The sequence below is a fragment of the Pyxicephalus adspersus genome, chromosome 12 (genome assembly GCF_032062135.1).
Source record: "Pyxicephalus adspersus chromosome 12, UCB_Pads_2.0, whole genome shotgun sequence".
Classification (NCBI taxonomy): Eukaryota; Metazoa; Chordata; class Amphibia; order Anura; family Pyxicephalidae; genus Pyxicephalus; species Pyxicephalus adspersus.
Window position 1 is genome coordinate 14,700,158 of NC_092869.1, and position 13,593 is coordinate 14,713,750.

A 13,593-nucleotide genomic window follows, 5' to 3' on the forward strand; every position below is an offset into this window, starting at 1 on the left:
ATTAAAAATTATCTCCTTGATTTTCTTAATTGAGGTAAAGTGTGTAATTTCCTTCTTAAGGTGCTTTAAAAAATATCTTTTGTAAATATTAGGTGACATCCACTCACAAGAAAACCTGCCTGACAGCTTTGGCATGAGGGTGTACTAGAAAGAATTAAAATTCTCTCAATCACTGATGTGGCTATTGATTCCTCTGGCTTTTTCTCCCTTTGTGCAGATGGGGGGGGGGGGGGGGATTCTCACCTACTGTTTTCCTGTTATAATTTAAATAGAATAGAATCAGGAAAGGATTTTTTCCCCCGTTGGAGCAAAATGTTCCAAGGTTTTTTGCCTTCTTCTGGATCAACTATGTCCATAGGGTTTTATATTTGGGATATGTTGCCTAGGGGTTGAACTTGATGGTCTTTTTTCAACCTAACATACTATGTAACTATGTAACTATATGGGGCAAATTTAGCAGATCCCAGGATGAGGCTGATGATAACAGTAATCTGTGCTTGTCCTGAAAGGTGAGTTGTGATTATAGAAGAGAGACTAATCTTATTCTAGAGTGGTGATAAAAATTGTCCATCTCTTGAATTTAGTTGGAAGGAGGAAGCAGGAATGTCCCTTGAAATCCACCATGACCAATGAAACATATGAGGCATATGAAACTGAAACTAAAGAGGTATGGAAAAATGAAGAAATAAAATACTTCTAAAAGCAATTGCTCTGCCATAAGACACCTTCTTCCCCCACCTATATACATTCAGAAAATGTGTCTAGCTTTAAGGGAGCAAAAAAATCTAAAATCTAAAAAACTCTTAGCACCCTTAGGCTATATACACGTCAGATGATTCTGGTTCGATAATCGCCTCATGGCTGATATCAGACGAGTCACTGGTGGATCGATTGCGGAAAGTGAAGAGGAGAGAGTGCAGTGGTGTGCCGCCCGGTCTTTATACCCCCCTCACCTCCTCATAGAGCAGAACAGTGCTGTATGTATGCAGCACTCGTTCATGCATCATTCAGTCTTTTGTAGTTTTCACTTTTTTTGTACTTTTTCAGTCATTGGAAGGGATTGTGAAAGATCCTTTCCAATGGCAACTATTGAACGTGCATATTCAGCCTTAGACTCTTATCCTAGATCAAACTTATAAACAAATCAAATAAACTATAATATTGTTAAAATGTAAACATTGACAAAAAATCAGAAGTAGTTCTAACCAAATATGCATTTTTACACATAATATGTAAATAATAAATATGAAGTTAAGAACACATCCAGTCATCATGCTAAGCAAATACTTCTCATTTCAACAAGCAGTGTAAAAATAATTGTACCTAAATTTAAAAGATCAAGACATCTGTTTTTTATTAAAATATTTTTGTGCCTTGTCAGTAACAATCTAGCAGAGACAGAGATGGGCAAATTATAAGTATATATGTACAGTACACAAATGTGTGTTTTATCCACTTAACACTTAGGCTTCCTCATCCAAAATATTAAGCTTCACCATTTTTAAAATGTAATGGATTTTGATAAAAAATCAAAAAAAATCAAACACACACAGCATGTTTTATACTTGAAATATGAAACAACTTTACAAAATGCATCTGAAAGATATACATTTTCTAAATAAAAATGGTAATTAGTAATTTGCCCATCCCTTAACCTTATCCTTTGTTATATTTCTTCTGTATAGAAAAGTCGAAAAAAAAAAGTTGTCATTGTCATGTGTCCATAATTTCTCTGGATGGAGACTGCTCTGGATTAATTCCTTGTGTATTGTGAATTGTCTGAGTATGTGATATTGAGTTTTGTTGCAGTTCTAAAGCAATTGTGTTTTGTGGGAATTCCTTAACTTGCTTTTTATATTCCAAAAAAGTACACACCTTTGTAGCTATTGCAATAATATTCTTGCCAATAAATATTGTTGAGACTCTGCTATCCTGAAATAAAACCATGTTCACAACTCTAATAAAAATAGTGACAATGTTAATGGTGACAAGACTTAGAACTGGATATAACATCATCTTCTGTGGAGCAATATGCTCCCCTTGCATGCTTATTTCACTCAAAGAGACACACGGTAGAATCAACAGTAAGATGTAGCAATAGAAAAACATAAGTCCTTCTGCCCAAATAGGGAGACCAGTCTTCTGTGGCTCCCATAAATTAGCTTGAATATCCAGAATATCAAGTAAATCAAGAGCAACCCAAAAAAGACGTCCTCTTAAATCTTCTTTTTTCCTGAATGTTCTCACATACTCCATGCTATCTAATGATACAAGTACAAGATAAAGTCCTGGCACAGAAATTGATAAAAGCAATGTTAGTGCCTTTCTAGCCACAGTGTCAATATTTTTCTTGTCAGCTTTGTAGTTTTGAAATATGAAATACAATTTAATTTCCAAAACAAATATGTATAAAAACCATAAAATCATTGCATATCCTCTCTTGGCTGTCTTAACTTCAGCTCCAACCCAAACAGCCACATATCGGAGAACGATTAAAAAGCAGATGTCTCCAACCAACACAATGATGCATACTCCAATCTTCCTTGGACCTTGATTCTGCTCCACAAGATATGCATCCATAAAAGCCATACTTGTCATGATCACAATGGTTGTAAGACACACGTGACGTTTGTCTGGAGGTGGAAGAACCATTTTTTTCAAATTTTTTGCAGGTTTTCATGAAGTATATATAACTATCAAGTATTAGGACTGTCTGTCAATTCCCCTATGGCTATCAATACTGGGAGTTTTTGATAACAAATGTTCATTCTTTGTAAAATTCTTGGAGTTCTTCTTTCCAACAATACAGTGTTTTAATTAATAAATGTATATAGATTGCTTTGTTATTTTTTATGTTGTCTTTTTCAGATATGCTGCAGTCTTGAGATCTGTATATTGGCAAATAAGATTATAGGAACTTAGAAGGATGATATTTTTAAGAAGCTTTATGTAAATTCAACTATATACGATGTTTATATATATTTTCCTCAAGGGGGTAAAACATCTAGGTAATTATTTATCATAACAACCTCTAAATATTATTCTAGGAGTATACCAATCACAGCAGTATAACATTTAACATTTTGGTGTTTATGTGTAAAATTCCATTTGATGCAAAAATTCAATAGATCACTGTTCTCTAGGACATGGTACTGCAGATATTCTCACAGGTCTGCTGTTTATTTATCCAGATTGCCCTTTTGTATAGAGGTCCTTTCTGGAAGAAACAAAAAAAATAATACATGAATTAAATTTTGTATATGTGTCTGTAAATATTATTTTCAAACATTATTAGTATATATTTATTTGACAACAAAATAGAAAAAAAACATATTTATGTAAAATGTACCAATCTATTTTTAAAACAAGCAAATTAACCAATTGTGGGATGCTCTTTCTAAAACTAAGACAGAAAAGTTTTTGTACATTTTATTGTGGTTTACACAAATTTATTTTTCTATGAATGAGTTTTATCAGCTATGTCTAGGAAGCTGGAAACTATGCAAAGCATGAACCAGCCATGTAGTGCACATGATTTGGAAGTTTAAAAGTACCAGGTATTATACATTCCTTCCTATAATTCTAGTATTTACCAACCAACAAATAAATTAATTCTGCTACAAATGGGGACATTCTATTTACCAAGCAACAAATATATTAATTCTGCTACAAATGGGGACATTCAAAAAAGGGTGGGAAAAAAGGACAACATGTTTCAGGCCAACCTTTAAAAACAGAGGTGCGAATAAATCACCCAGCAGTCAGCAAAACCTTATACCGTGATGTTGGAAGACCTGGGAATAAATTGTAATGGGAAAGAGAGGATACTATCCTTTCAGAAAATAGGCATGGCAAGTAAACTGGCAAATGTATAATGATTTAAAAACACTGCAAATCATGGCCATAAATATTGTCACCCTTGCATTTATGTCAGAAAATGCACCACTTCTCCCAGAAAATCGTTGCAACCACAAAAACTTTGGTATTGTCATGTTTATTTCTTTCGTTGGCACTGGAAAAACACAAAAAATCCACACAAAACATCAAAATGGTCTGGACAAAATGATTGGTGGGCTACCACCCTAAATCCAGCTACTTTGTTACTAGAGACTGAAAGCTGGGAAATGGGAGGTCATGATTGTAATGAGGTAATGGAGTGTAACTGTGAGGAAGCAGAATGGTGAAGGATTTCCCAAAGATGCTGATCTTACTGTTTTCATAGATGGGTCTTGTTGTTAAAATGAAAAAGGATATAAAGTTTCTGGATATTCTGTTTTCACTTGAGGTGGTTTTATTTCAAGGAAAATTACCTGGGAATCAATCAGCCCAGGTGGCAGAGCTAATGACTCAGGTCTGCATAATAAATAAAGGAGAGAAACTGAATGTGTACACTGGCCCTGATTCATCAAGCAAAATCAGAAGCTCGCTCGCGCATTCGTATTCGTGATCCGGAATCGGAAGCCGTCACGCTAATAAACAACTGAATGAGCTCGCTGCCAGAGCCGCGCATCCCCGGCAGTTTTACACTGGCGAGCTTGCATTAAAAGTCATTAAAAAAGCATTCTTTCTAATGGCACACATATACCCTTAGTCCTAAAAAAAAAAAAATGTTTGTGCTGTTCAAATGTTTAAAACATCTATATGCGCTAAGAAAAAAGCATATTTTGTAATTACTATAGTTATTATAATAATAATAAAAAATTTTTATATATATATATTTATATAAATATTTTTTTTTTATTAATAGAATATCTGTTTACTGCTGTACAAATCTAAAGGATCATATCAATCAATGATAATGAAAGACTGCGCAAGTGCTAATTGCAAGTGAATTGCTATCTGCGTGCATAACTATGCGCATAAATTTGAGCATATATAAGGGTGTGGTTTAACTTGATGTTTCCTTTTGTCTTTTTCTTTTCTTGAAGGGGCTGTTGTTTTGTGTGTTATCCTAATTAATCTATGTTGCTGCATTTCATACTTTGCTTACCATTTAGCACAATAGCTTCTTTTTTATTTTTTTTTACTTTGAATGTTTTAATGTCCATTTTTGCAATTTTGAAGTCAATGTTATTGCTATGTTATTGTGTTTGTGGCCATGTTTGGTTGCAAAATTCTGCCTTTATTACCACTTTTCAATGTTTGTCCTGCATAAATATTTTCTAATCCAGTTTTCCACCCTTGATAGGGCAAAATTGCATATTGGTTTGGTAAGTATTTTTGAATGCAATATTTGTTGGGCCATTTTGTTGATGTGTGTTTTTTTTTTGGTTTTGATGTGTTTTTATATTTTATTGTGACCTTTTAGCAAATGTTTTTTTGAATAAATTTGTTTGTAAAATGTTGTCGTTTGTTTTGTGGGGGTTTTTATGTGATCTCCTTTCCAATCTCCCGGGACACACAGTTTAAAAAGACAATTGTGATTGTTTTTAAGCTGTTCCTTCCTCTGAATTTTTTGTAAAGCTAAAAACAGCACAATTGTCTTATTTGTTTGATGTGCATGGTTGTCTCAGTTGTTTGATGCGCATAGTTGTGCTCCAAACTTCAGGAGCGTTTTGTTCATAGTTGTGCGCCACGGTGGACCCGCTACGTGCGCCTAAACTGTTTTATCAGTTGAAAAATAAACCGCACTTTTGCACAGTCCTCATTAAGGTAAGTTTGTTTTTTTGTTATGTATTTTGCATGTTTTGCTTTATATGCACTCATGTATGTATAGACATGAGTGCACATAAAGCCAAACATGTATGTATGCATTTAGATGTGTGTACATATACATAGAAAAGAGAAATTAGAAGAAGAAATAGGCAAAGATGGCTTTTTGGACCCTATTGCTTCACATTGAAAAGATTGCCTATTTCTTCCTATGATTTCGGATATCATGGGATTGGCTACAAGCAACATTCATGGAGGATATTGCTTCTGGTTAAAAGAAGGAATCCACCTTTATGTGCTTCCACTACCAAGCTGGGTAGTGGAGGGTAGTAAGTCAATTATATATAGTGGGCCAACATCTGAAATGCCATTCAAATCTGCAAAAACACCCTGAAGGGATGGAAAAGCAAGAAAATGTTTGGCAAAAAGTGGATTTTGCCTTGGAACTTTGATATACTAGTACTATTTTTTTGTGTAAACACCTAAATATTGCATACACTCCGGTATTTATGAGCATTAACTGCGAGACCCTGCTTGTGAGCTTGGCAATCAATGTGCTTTGATTTTGTGCTTGGCAACCTGGGACCTCTTTCCATCACCATCAGGTGTGTTAGAATGAGTATGCAACTCAGCTAGACAACTAATTGACAACCAGTTTGGACAGCAAGTGGAAGTGTGTTTGTATACAATAGGGCTAAGATCAGGCAGCACAGCACAATGACAACAAACTACATAACACAACTACAAATAAACACAGGAGTTGTGTGGGGACAAATCAGCATGAGTGCAAATGCCAGGCTATAAAAAAAAAAAACAAACAAACAAAAAAAAAGAAATAAAATCATGACAATTTATTCAGAAAAGGAATATGTACATAATACATTCAAATACCAATATGTGACAAAGGCAACAAGGGGGTTAAGTAGGAGTTTGTGTGGAAACCATGCAGAGATTTGTACTCAATACTTGTGGAAAAAATGACAACACATTGCTGAAGAATTGCTAAACTACAGAAACTGGCATTACAAACCAGGCACAAAAACATTGAAGCAACGGATGAAGCTCACAAGAAAATCACATGAATGCATACCATCCAAGCAAACTAAACCCCACACACACACACAAAAAACAGTGTAGGTAAAATAGTACTAATTAAAATGCATATTTATTGCATAAGTGTATGCCTATAACATACATAAGTGTATGTTTGCCTATAATCCTTTACTAAAATATTTGATTTCTCTAAAGTCAAACTGAAACTAAATTTTTATGAGGTCACAAATGTTTGTTCACATATTTTTTTTACACACATACTATTGTGTGTTGACATATTTGAAAGTGCCACTTAATATATATCCAGCTTGATAGAAATGAGTTTGGAGTGTTGCAACCAAAAGAAAAAGTAACAAGAAGTGCAACAAATGAAACTATAAATGAAGCAAGCTAACACCAAAAAAAAAAATCAAGCATTAAAGATTCAAACTGACCTGTAAAATGGACTGGAGAACACAAAACAGTGCGCAGGTGTGCGCTAATCAATTGCTATCACCTCATCATTGAGGTTAACATCTCCTGAATTGCGCAGCTGAAAATTATTAGCTTTAATTGGTTTTTCCGCGATCTTTGCGGGAAACCGGCAGGCGAGTTCACCAGAACTCGGGCCCAACTTGCGGTAATAGACTTTGCGCGCGTCGAGCGTACGCGCATTTCATTGATGAATCAGGGCTACTGACTTTCCTTTGGCATATGTCATGATTTTGGCCAGTTTTGGAATTTGAGTGGCCACAACTAGTGGAAAGTCTATAAAACATGCTGATCTCATTAGGAAAGTCCTCAAGCCACTTTGGTTTCCAAATGAAGTAGCCATAATAAAATGTGAAGCCCATACCAAAGGCACTGATAAAATTTCAATTGGTAATAAAAACGGTGCTATGGCCACTTCCTCTCCTGAGGAACCTAATCAGCTAGACTTAAAATAAACTGCAGTTGTAAACTAAAGAGAAATTAAAAAAGAAATTAAAAGATCAAAGATGTACAGAGAAGGATGGACTTTGGACCCTTGAGGATGGTAGATTCTGTGCGCCTCCTATACTGTATACATATCTTGCGAGGCAATGCATGGCCCATCTCATCTGTCCAAAGAATCTACGATTTCATCAGAAACCAAACATTGGATTGTCCCAGGGTTCACTGTTGCAGAAAAACTTTGTCATGAATGTGAGATGTGTCAATTGCATAATCCTGAAAAACTTGTAAAAACCCTATGAAAACATTTGCCTAAAGCTTTGTACTCCTTTCAGAAGTTACCAATTGATTGTTTAATTACCAAAATGTTAGCAATTCCAGTGTGTTCTGGTGTGGGTGGATATGTTTTCTATATAGAAGTCTGGCCAGCTGTCAGTGCTACTGCTAAATTGTGTGCAGATATAGCCTGGTGGAATCAGTAGAATCAAACCCTGGAGATTATGTCAAAAGTTATGGAAGGCCTCCAGATTGAACAGAAGCTTCACACACCATATCAAGAATGATATAATAGGATTATAAAAATGACCTGACTTTTTGGGTGCAAATCCTTTCTCTTGCGTTAAAGTCTTTTAGACATACCCCTAGGGGTCCAGAAAAATGTCTCATTTTAAGATACTGTTTGGTAGGACCCCATGACAGTTTTTTTCTTTCCCCAAGAGATGAAGTTCAAAAGCTTATTGCTCATTTTAAATATATGGAAAAGAGTTGCATAAACAGCTTAGTAAGTTAGTTAGCTTAGTAGTAATTTTTTTCCTCTATTCCAGATCCTGAAAGGAGTCCACCTAAGAGTTATGGTATAAGGGGAATAAAATCTGAGTCCTTTAACCTCCCTGGCGGTCTAGTTATGTCAGTATTTTAATATTGTAGGCTTGTAATTCTTAGGAATAACTCCTGGGTATGATTTAAAACACAAAACATTATTTATGATATATTAAATCATTTTAAATAATAATTATAAAAATAATTAAATAATAAACTAACATTTCATTTAATGTAATCATTTAATCAAATCAAAAACACTGAAATTTGTTGAAACAAGGGTGCAATATTATTGATAAATTAGTAGACACTGCATATTGGTCTAGTAGACATCCTGGGTATGGTAAAGTTTGGAACATGGGTCTGCACAAAGTCCGACATCACAATCGGGACAGTAGAACTTGGTTTCCTTTCTGATCTTCCTTCCACTATCATCTCTCTTCGAGAAACAAACCACGCACCTCCTTGTAGGTGCTGCCTTTTTCTCGGTTGGTGGGATGTAGTCTGTGAAGTGACGGCCAGGCAGTCGTTCCAGGTTGATAACTGCAACAGCACGACGTCCTGGTCTATTTACGGCCATTGATGGTGTTTGGTGATTCATGACAATACATTTGAAAACTTTCCAAATGAAGTCAAAATGACTCACAGGCCTGTCATTCTTTTGTTTGTAGAGAATGAAGGCATTCCACAAGCTTTGCTCAACAAGATGCCTGAAAATCTTTTTGTAGTACTTCTTTTGCCGTTACCTCATTGCTGGGTAGAAAGTCATTTCTTGATCAGCTCTGTCAACATCTCCCATGGTGTTATTGTAGTCTATCACTACTTGTGGCTTCATGATTTCTTTCCCACCTTTTTTGCGTACCACAACAGTGGAGGCATTATGGACTGTACTCATTAGGCACACATCTTTCTTGTCACGTCATGAAAGGGCCATCATCTTGCCTTTCTGCCAGGCAACCATTTCTCCTGTCTTCAGCTTCCTTTTTGCAAACATTGATGACATGTTGCACCAGTTAACTCTAACGATTCCATAAGCATCTGTTTTGTGTTGCAGAAGAAACTCATGAAGTTCAGAAGTATAAAAGTTAAAAGAGGAAAGAGAAAAATAGAAAATGTTTTTTTTATGGCAAACTGATACTGTTTACAAATTAGACCACTATTTTTTAAACATTACATTAGGAAAAGGAGTAAGTAAAACATAAGATTCAAATACAAATACACATTTCCTGTTAACAACAAAAGTATTGGGCTTCTTCCATCTAGATATTGAAGCCCAAATATTCAGACAATTTACATTTAATCCGATACCAAATATAGGTTATAGTCCCGGACCTGACGCGTTTCGCACATTGGCTTCCCCAGGGGGTATTGCGACATATATTGTCTGTGTTGTAATAGGACACACAATAAGCATGGTATCAATTTACACAGGGATATCATAACTGATATATAGAGTATCATTTTGAACAAAGAAAACTGAAAACCTATAAGGTAAATATATTGTATACTAATAAAGATTATATCTGGTTTGACATTATACCAGAGTGTGTGTAATTTTTTTAAATTAATTTAAAAGGAATTTTCATTCAAAGTGGATTTTAGATGTGTATATTAGTTCAGTAGTTACTTGAGATTGATTGCCAATGGAAAGGAGAAATATGGTCTTAGAATGATAGCAAGTACTTCAAATCAGGCTAAGCTCCGTCCTGTAATGTGGTATGCAAGAACCTAAAAAGCGAGTTTAGGTAGTAGCAAGGATATGAGCTAGTATTTTAATGACTGAAAAACAAGATTTAAATGATAGACTACAGTAAAGGACTACTTTATTGTGTTGATTTTTTTGTCATATTCAAGTGAAAAAACATATAAAAATTTGTAGAAACATTTTTAACCATTTTCTTGAATCTGCAGGGAAAACCTGCAAAGGATGTATTGGATATTGTCGTTTCCTTCAAAAACGCATTAAGGTTAGAAAACTAGGTATGGTATAGGGTATATTGAGTAATATAAACTTGTAGTTGCGGGGCAGTTAGCGCTATTACTCTCAAGGTATGCTGAAGATGTTCAATAACAGATATTTAGTGAAGTGGTTGGAATCTATATTTATTGAAAAAATAAATAAATAAAATAAAAAATCATAAAAATAATTGTTAAGGTGAGAAATTACTATTTTCTACACTAAATGATTTACTAATGATTATAATTTTTATATATAGTGTTATCCAGTGCTCTATATGAGCATACTAGGTATGACCTTATATGGAGAGGGAGTCCGATGGATTTAGGAGTCCTAAAGATTCCGGTTTTATATGGATTCTATGTCATTAAAAAAGAAACAAAAATCAAAACAGATTATACTTGTAACAAAGTTTAAAGACTTAAAGTTTGTTTTGCAACAAAGTAAAAGAAAGAAACTTACTTGTAGCATTGATGGAGAGTGGTGGGGACTAGTGTTGGGGTTCGAATTCGGGTTGTCCCTATATTCAACACGAAAATGGCGGTTCAAATTCGGTAAGACCTGACCCGAAAAACAAGGAATTTGTGTTTAAAATTATGTTTAAAAAAAAAGGCGAACTCCAGATGAACTCTCAATGTGTCACGGTCCCTTCCGTGACGGAAGTTTGAAGATCTGTCAGACAAGCTGCATGTGAGATTTTCTGACAGCCTCTTTGTTTTTACTTGTTTCTGTGTTGTTTTTTGTAATGACCACTCCCCTTGCATCAGGTGCAGCTGGTGGTCATTACTGCTCCTCCATTTAGTCTGGCCTCATACTTCATGCTGTGCGGTTGATATTCACTGCTGGATTGTGAATAGCTGGAGTGTTGAGCCATCCTGTGTTTCTGTTGATATCTGCTATAAGATAAGTTGCTTTACTTTTGGTGTATTGGTGTTTTGTGTTATTTTGTTGTTTACTAGGCCTCAGGGAGACACTGGGTCCTTCATAAGAGAAGGAACCAGCAGTCTCAAGCCAGCCACTACTGTCAGGGCTTTACAGGGCTAGTAGGGACTAGGTTCCTGAGTATGAGCATTCCTACCATCAGGGGATGCTCATACGGTTAGGAGTTAGGGCTAGATTAGGGTGTCTGCAAGGGGTGACCATTCCCTTTTCCCTAGTTATTTGAGGCCTAGTAGTTAATACACCTTCCTGTTACCCTCCCCTCCCTGTTATCCGTGACACAATGGTGTTTCTCCATTGAGAGTTCATCTGAGTTCAGTTCCCACAGTAACCGGGCTGTACTTATCATTGATAAGTACAGCCCGGGGAGCATTGGAACTTGCAGTCACAGCTGATAGGAGGCACATGAGTGCTTTCAATCAGCTGTGACTGCAGATGAACTCCCAATGGAGAAACTCCATTGAGAGTTCATCTGCAGTTCCACTGCAACCCCAGGACAGTAGAGGTTAATTAATTAACCTCTAGTGACCGGGGATCGCAAACAGGAGGATTCCCAGGGATGCAAGAATGATTGCAGCCCTAAAAATCCACTGTGATTCCATGGCACTAGAGGTTAATTAACCTCTAGTTTTCGACGATTCCCAGGGCTGCAAAGAAATCCTCTTGTTTGCGATCCCCAGGCAAAATAGCAGGAAGATGTTCAACTTGCTTTGTCCTGCACCGAAATACAGTCTGAGTTATCACATGATCTCAGGTTGATGATCACATCACATCTAAAGAATCAAGCTTGTTACTACTCCGCCGGCAGATCATCTGTCCTGCAGCATGCTCAGCTTCTCTTTAGCTGTGCAAAGATGTACCTTTTTTTTAGCATCCCCTGCACTTTCTCTGAGGTTGTGATCAGCTGAAGGGTATTTCAGGAAATGCGAACAGCCAATGATCAGAGTCGTTTCTGGTTCCAACCAGGTCCTATTGGCTGCTAGCTGTATTTATATCTCTCTGATTCCCGGCTCTAGTTTCTGGAAGCTCAGTGCATTTCCTGCCTTTCTGCCAACTAGTCGTTTGGATTCTCTGTGTTTGACCTCGGCCTGTTACCTGACTCTGCTTTGTCCGCTGCCTGTCCTGACTTCGGCCTGTTACCTGACCTTGCTTTGCCTGCCGCCTGCCATTACCTCCCCCTGTTAACAGACCTTTGCCTTGTCTGCTGCCTGCTCTGTCTATCAGTCTGCCTGGACTATACCTTCTGCTGTCATCTGAGTGCCGAATCTGCGCTGTCCATACACTGGAGCCCTCTGACCCTCTTGCCCCTGGTGGGGAGAGCCCGGGGCCATGACCTGGTGTTCTCCTGCAGCAAAGCAGTCCAGTAGCCATTAGGGTCACCGGCCCATCATCCTTTGCGGGGTGCTCTGTTGAGGACCGGGAAACACGGAAGCCCCAGGTAATCCCACATCACCTGCCAGAGGGTGCAACCCTAACAAAGCTAAAAATGTGGTGCCCAAGTTTGCTATGAGTCACATGAGTCACATGAGTTGGTGGTTACCACAATTTCATGGTTGTTCTAATCTAACTTGAGCTGTATCCTCTTTAGTACCCATCTCGGGGTTCAAACACCATGCATATACTGCTAATTTAGGTACCATCTTGCCAGATGAGGTTGTCCAGCATCCTAGGTTGGATCATGATCTGATGGTTCATGAGTCAGGGCAGCCTAAAATGATAGACATTGATGGGTGCTGGAGAGGGGAACATGTTTTATTCTGTCAGGGAAATCAAGAAAGCATTATAACTGAACAATGCTGGGATAAAATAGGATCATATCTAGGGATGAGCGAGATGGCCTCGGACAGTCTCGCGAAATTTCAGAGAACCGATTTAGCGAATTCCATTAAAGTCAATGGGCCGCATTTAAACATTATTAGCAAAGCCCCTATACATGTTAGAACCACCATATTTGCTAGGTAAGTGTAGAAGAACAATGATAACAAGGAAAAAATACAAAAGTTTCAAAACACCTTGTGGTTTTCCAGAAAAATTACAGGCAAAGTGACAGCAGACGAATAGGATTTGTGCATGATTGACAGCGTCCAGAAGGCAACATTAACATTAGGACATTGAGAAAAGGTGAACTCAACCCACTAGCAACAGTCTCTGCTGTCCAAACAGCGGGACAACGCTTTGCTATTTAATGTACGCACCCCTATTCAATTTACATAGCTGCATAATATCTTAATGCTATATTATTATTATTATTATTATTATTA

General features: G+C 36.9%; 1 protein-coding gene across 2 annotated transcripts in view; it reads right to left on the minus strand.

Moving 5' to 3' along the window:
• Positions 1-234: 234 nt before the first annotated feature.
• TMEM121 (transmembrane protein 121) overlaps positions 235-13,593 on the minus strand; it is a 35,841-nt gene continuing 22,482 nt past the window's right edge. For both annotated transcript variants that reach the window (XM_072428457.1, XM_072428456.1), the window contains one exon: positions 235-3,217. In XM_072428457.1, coding sequence (XP_072284558.1) covers positions 1,714-2,652 — 939 coding nt within the window. In that variant the 5' untranslated portion in view covers positions 2,653-3,217 and the 3' untranslated portion in view covers positions 235-1,713. The remainder of the gene's footprint in view (positions 3,218-13,593) is intronic.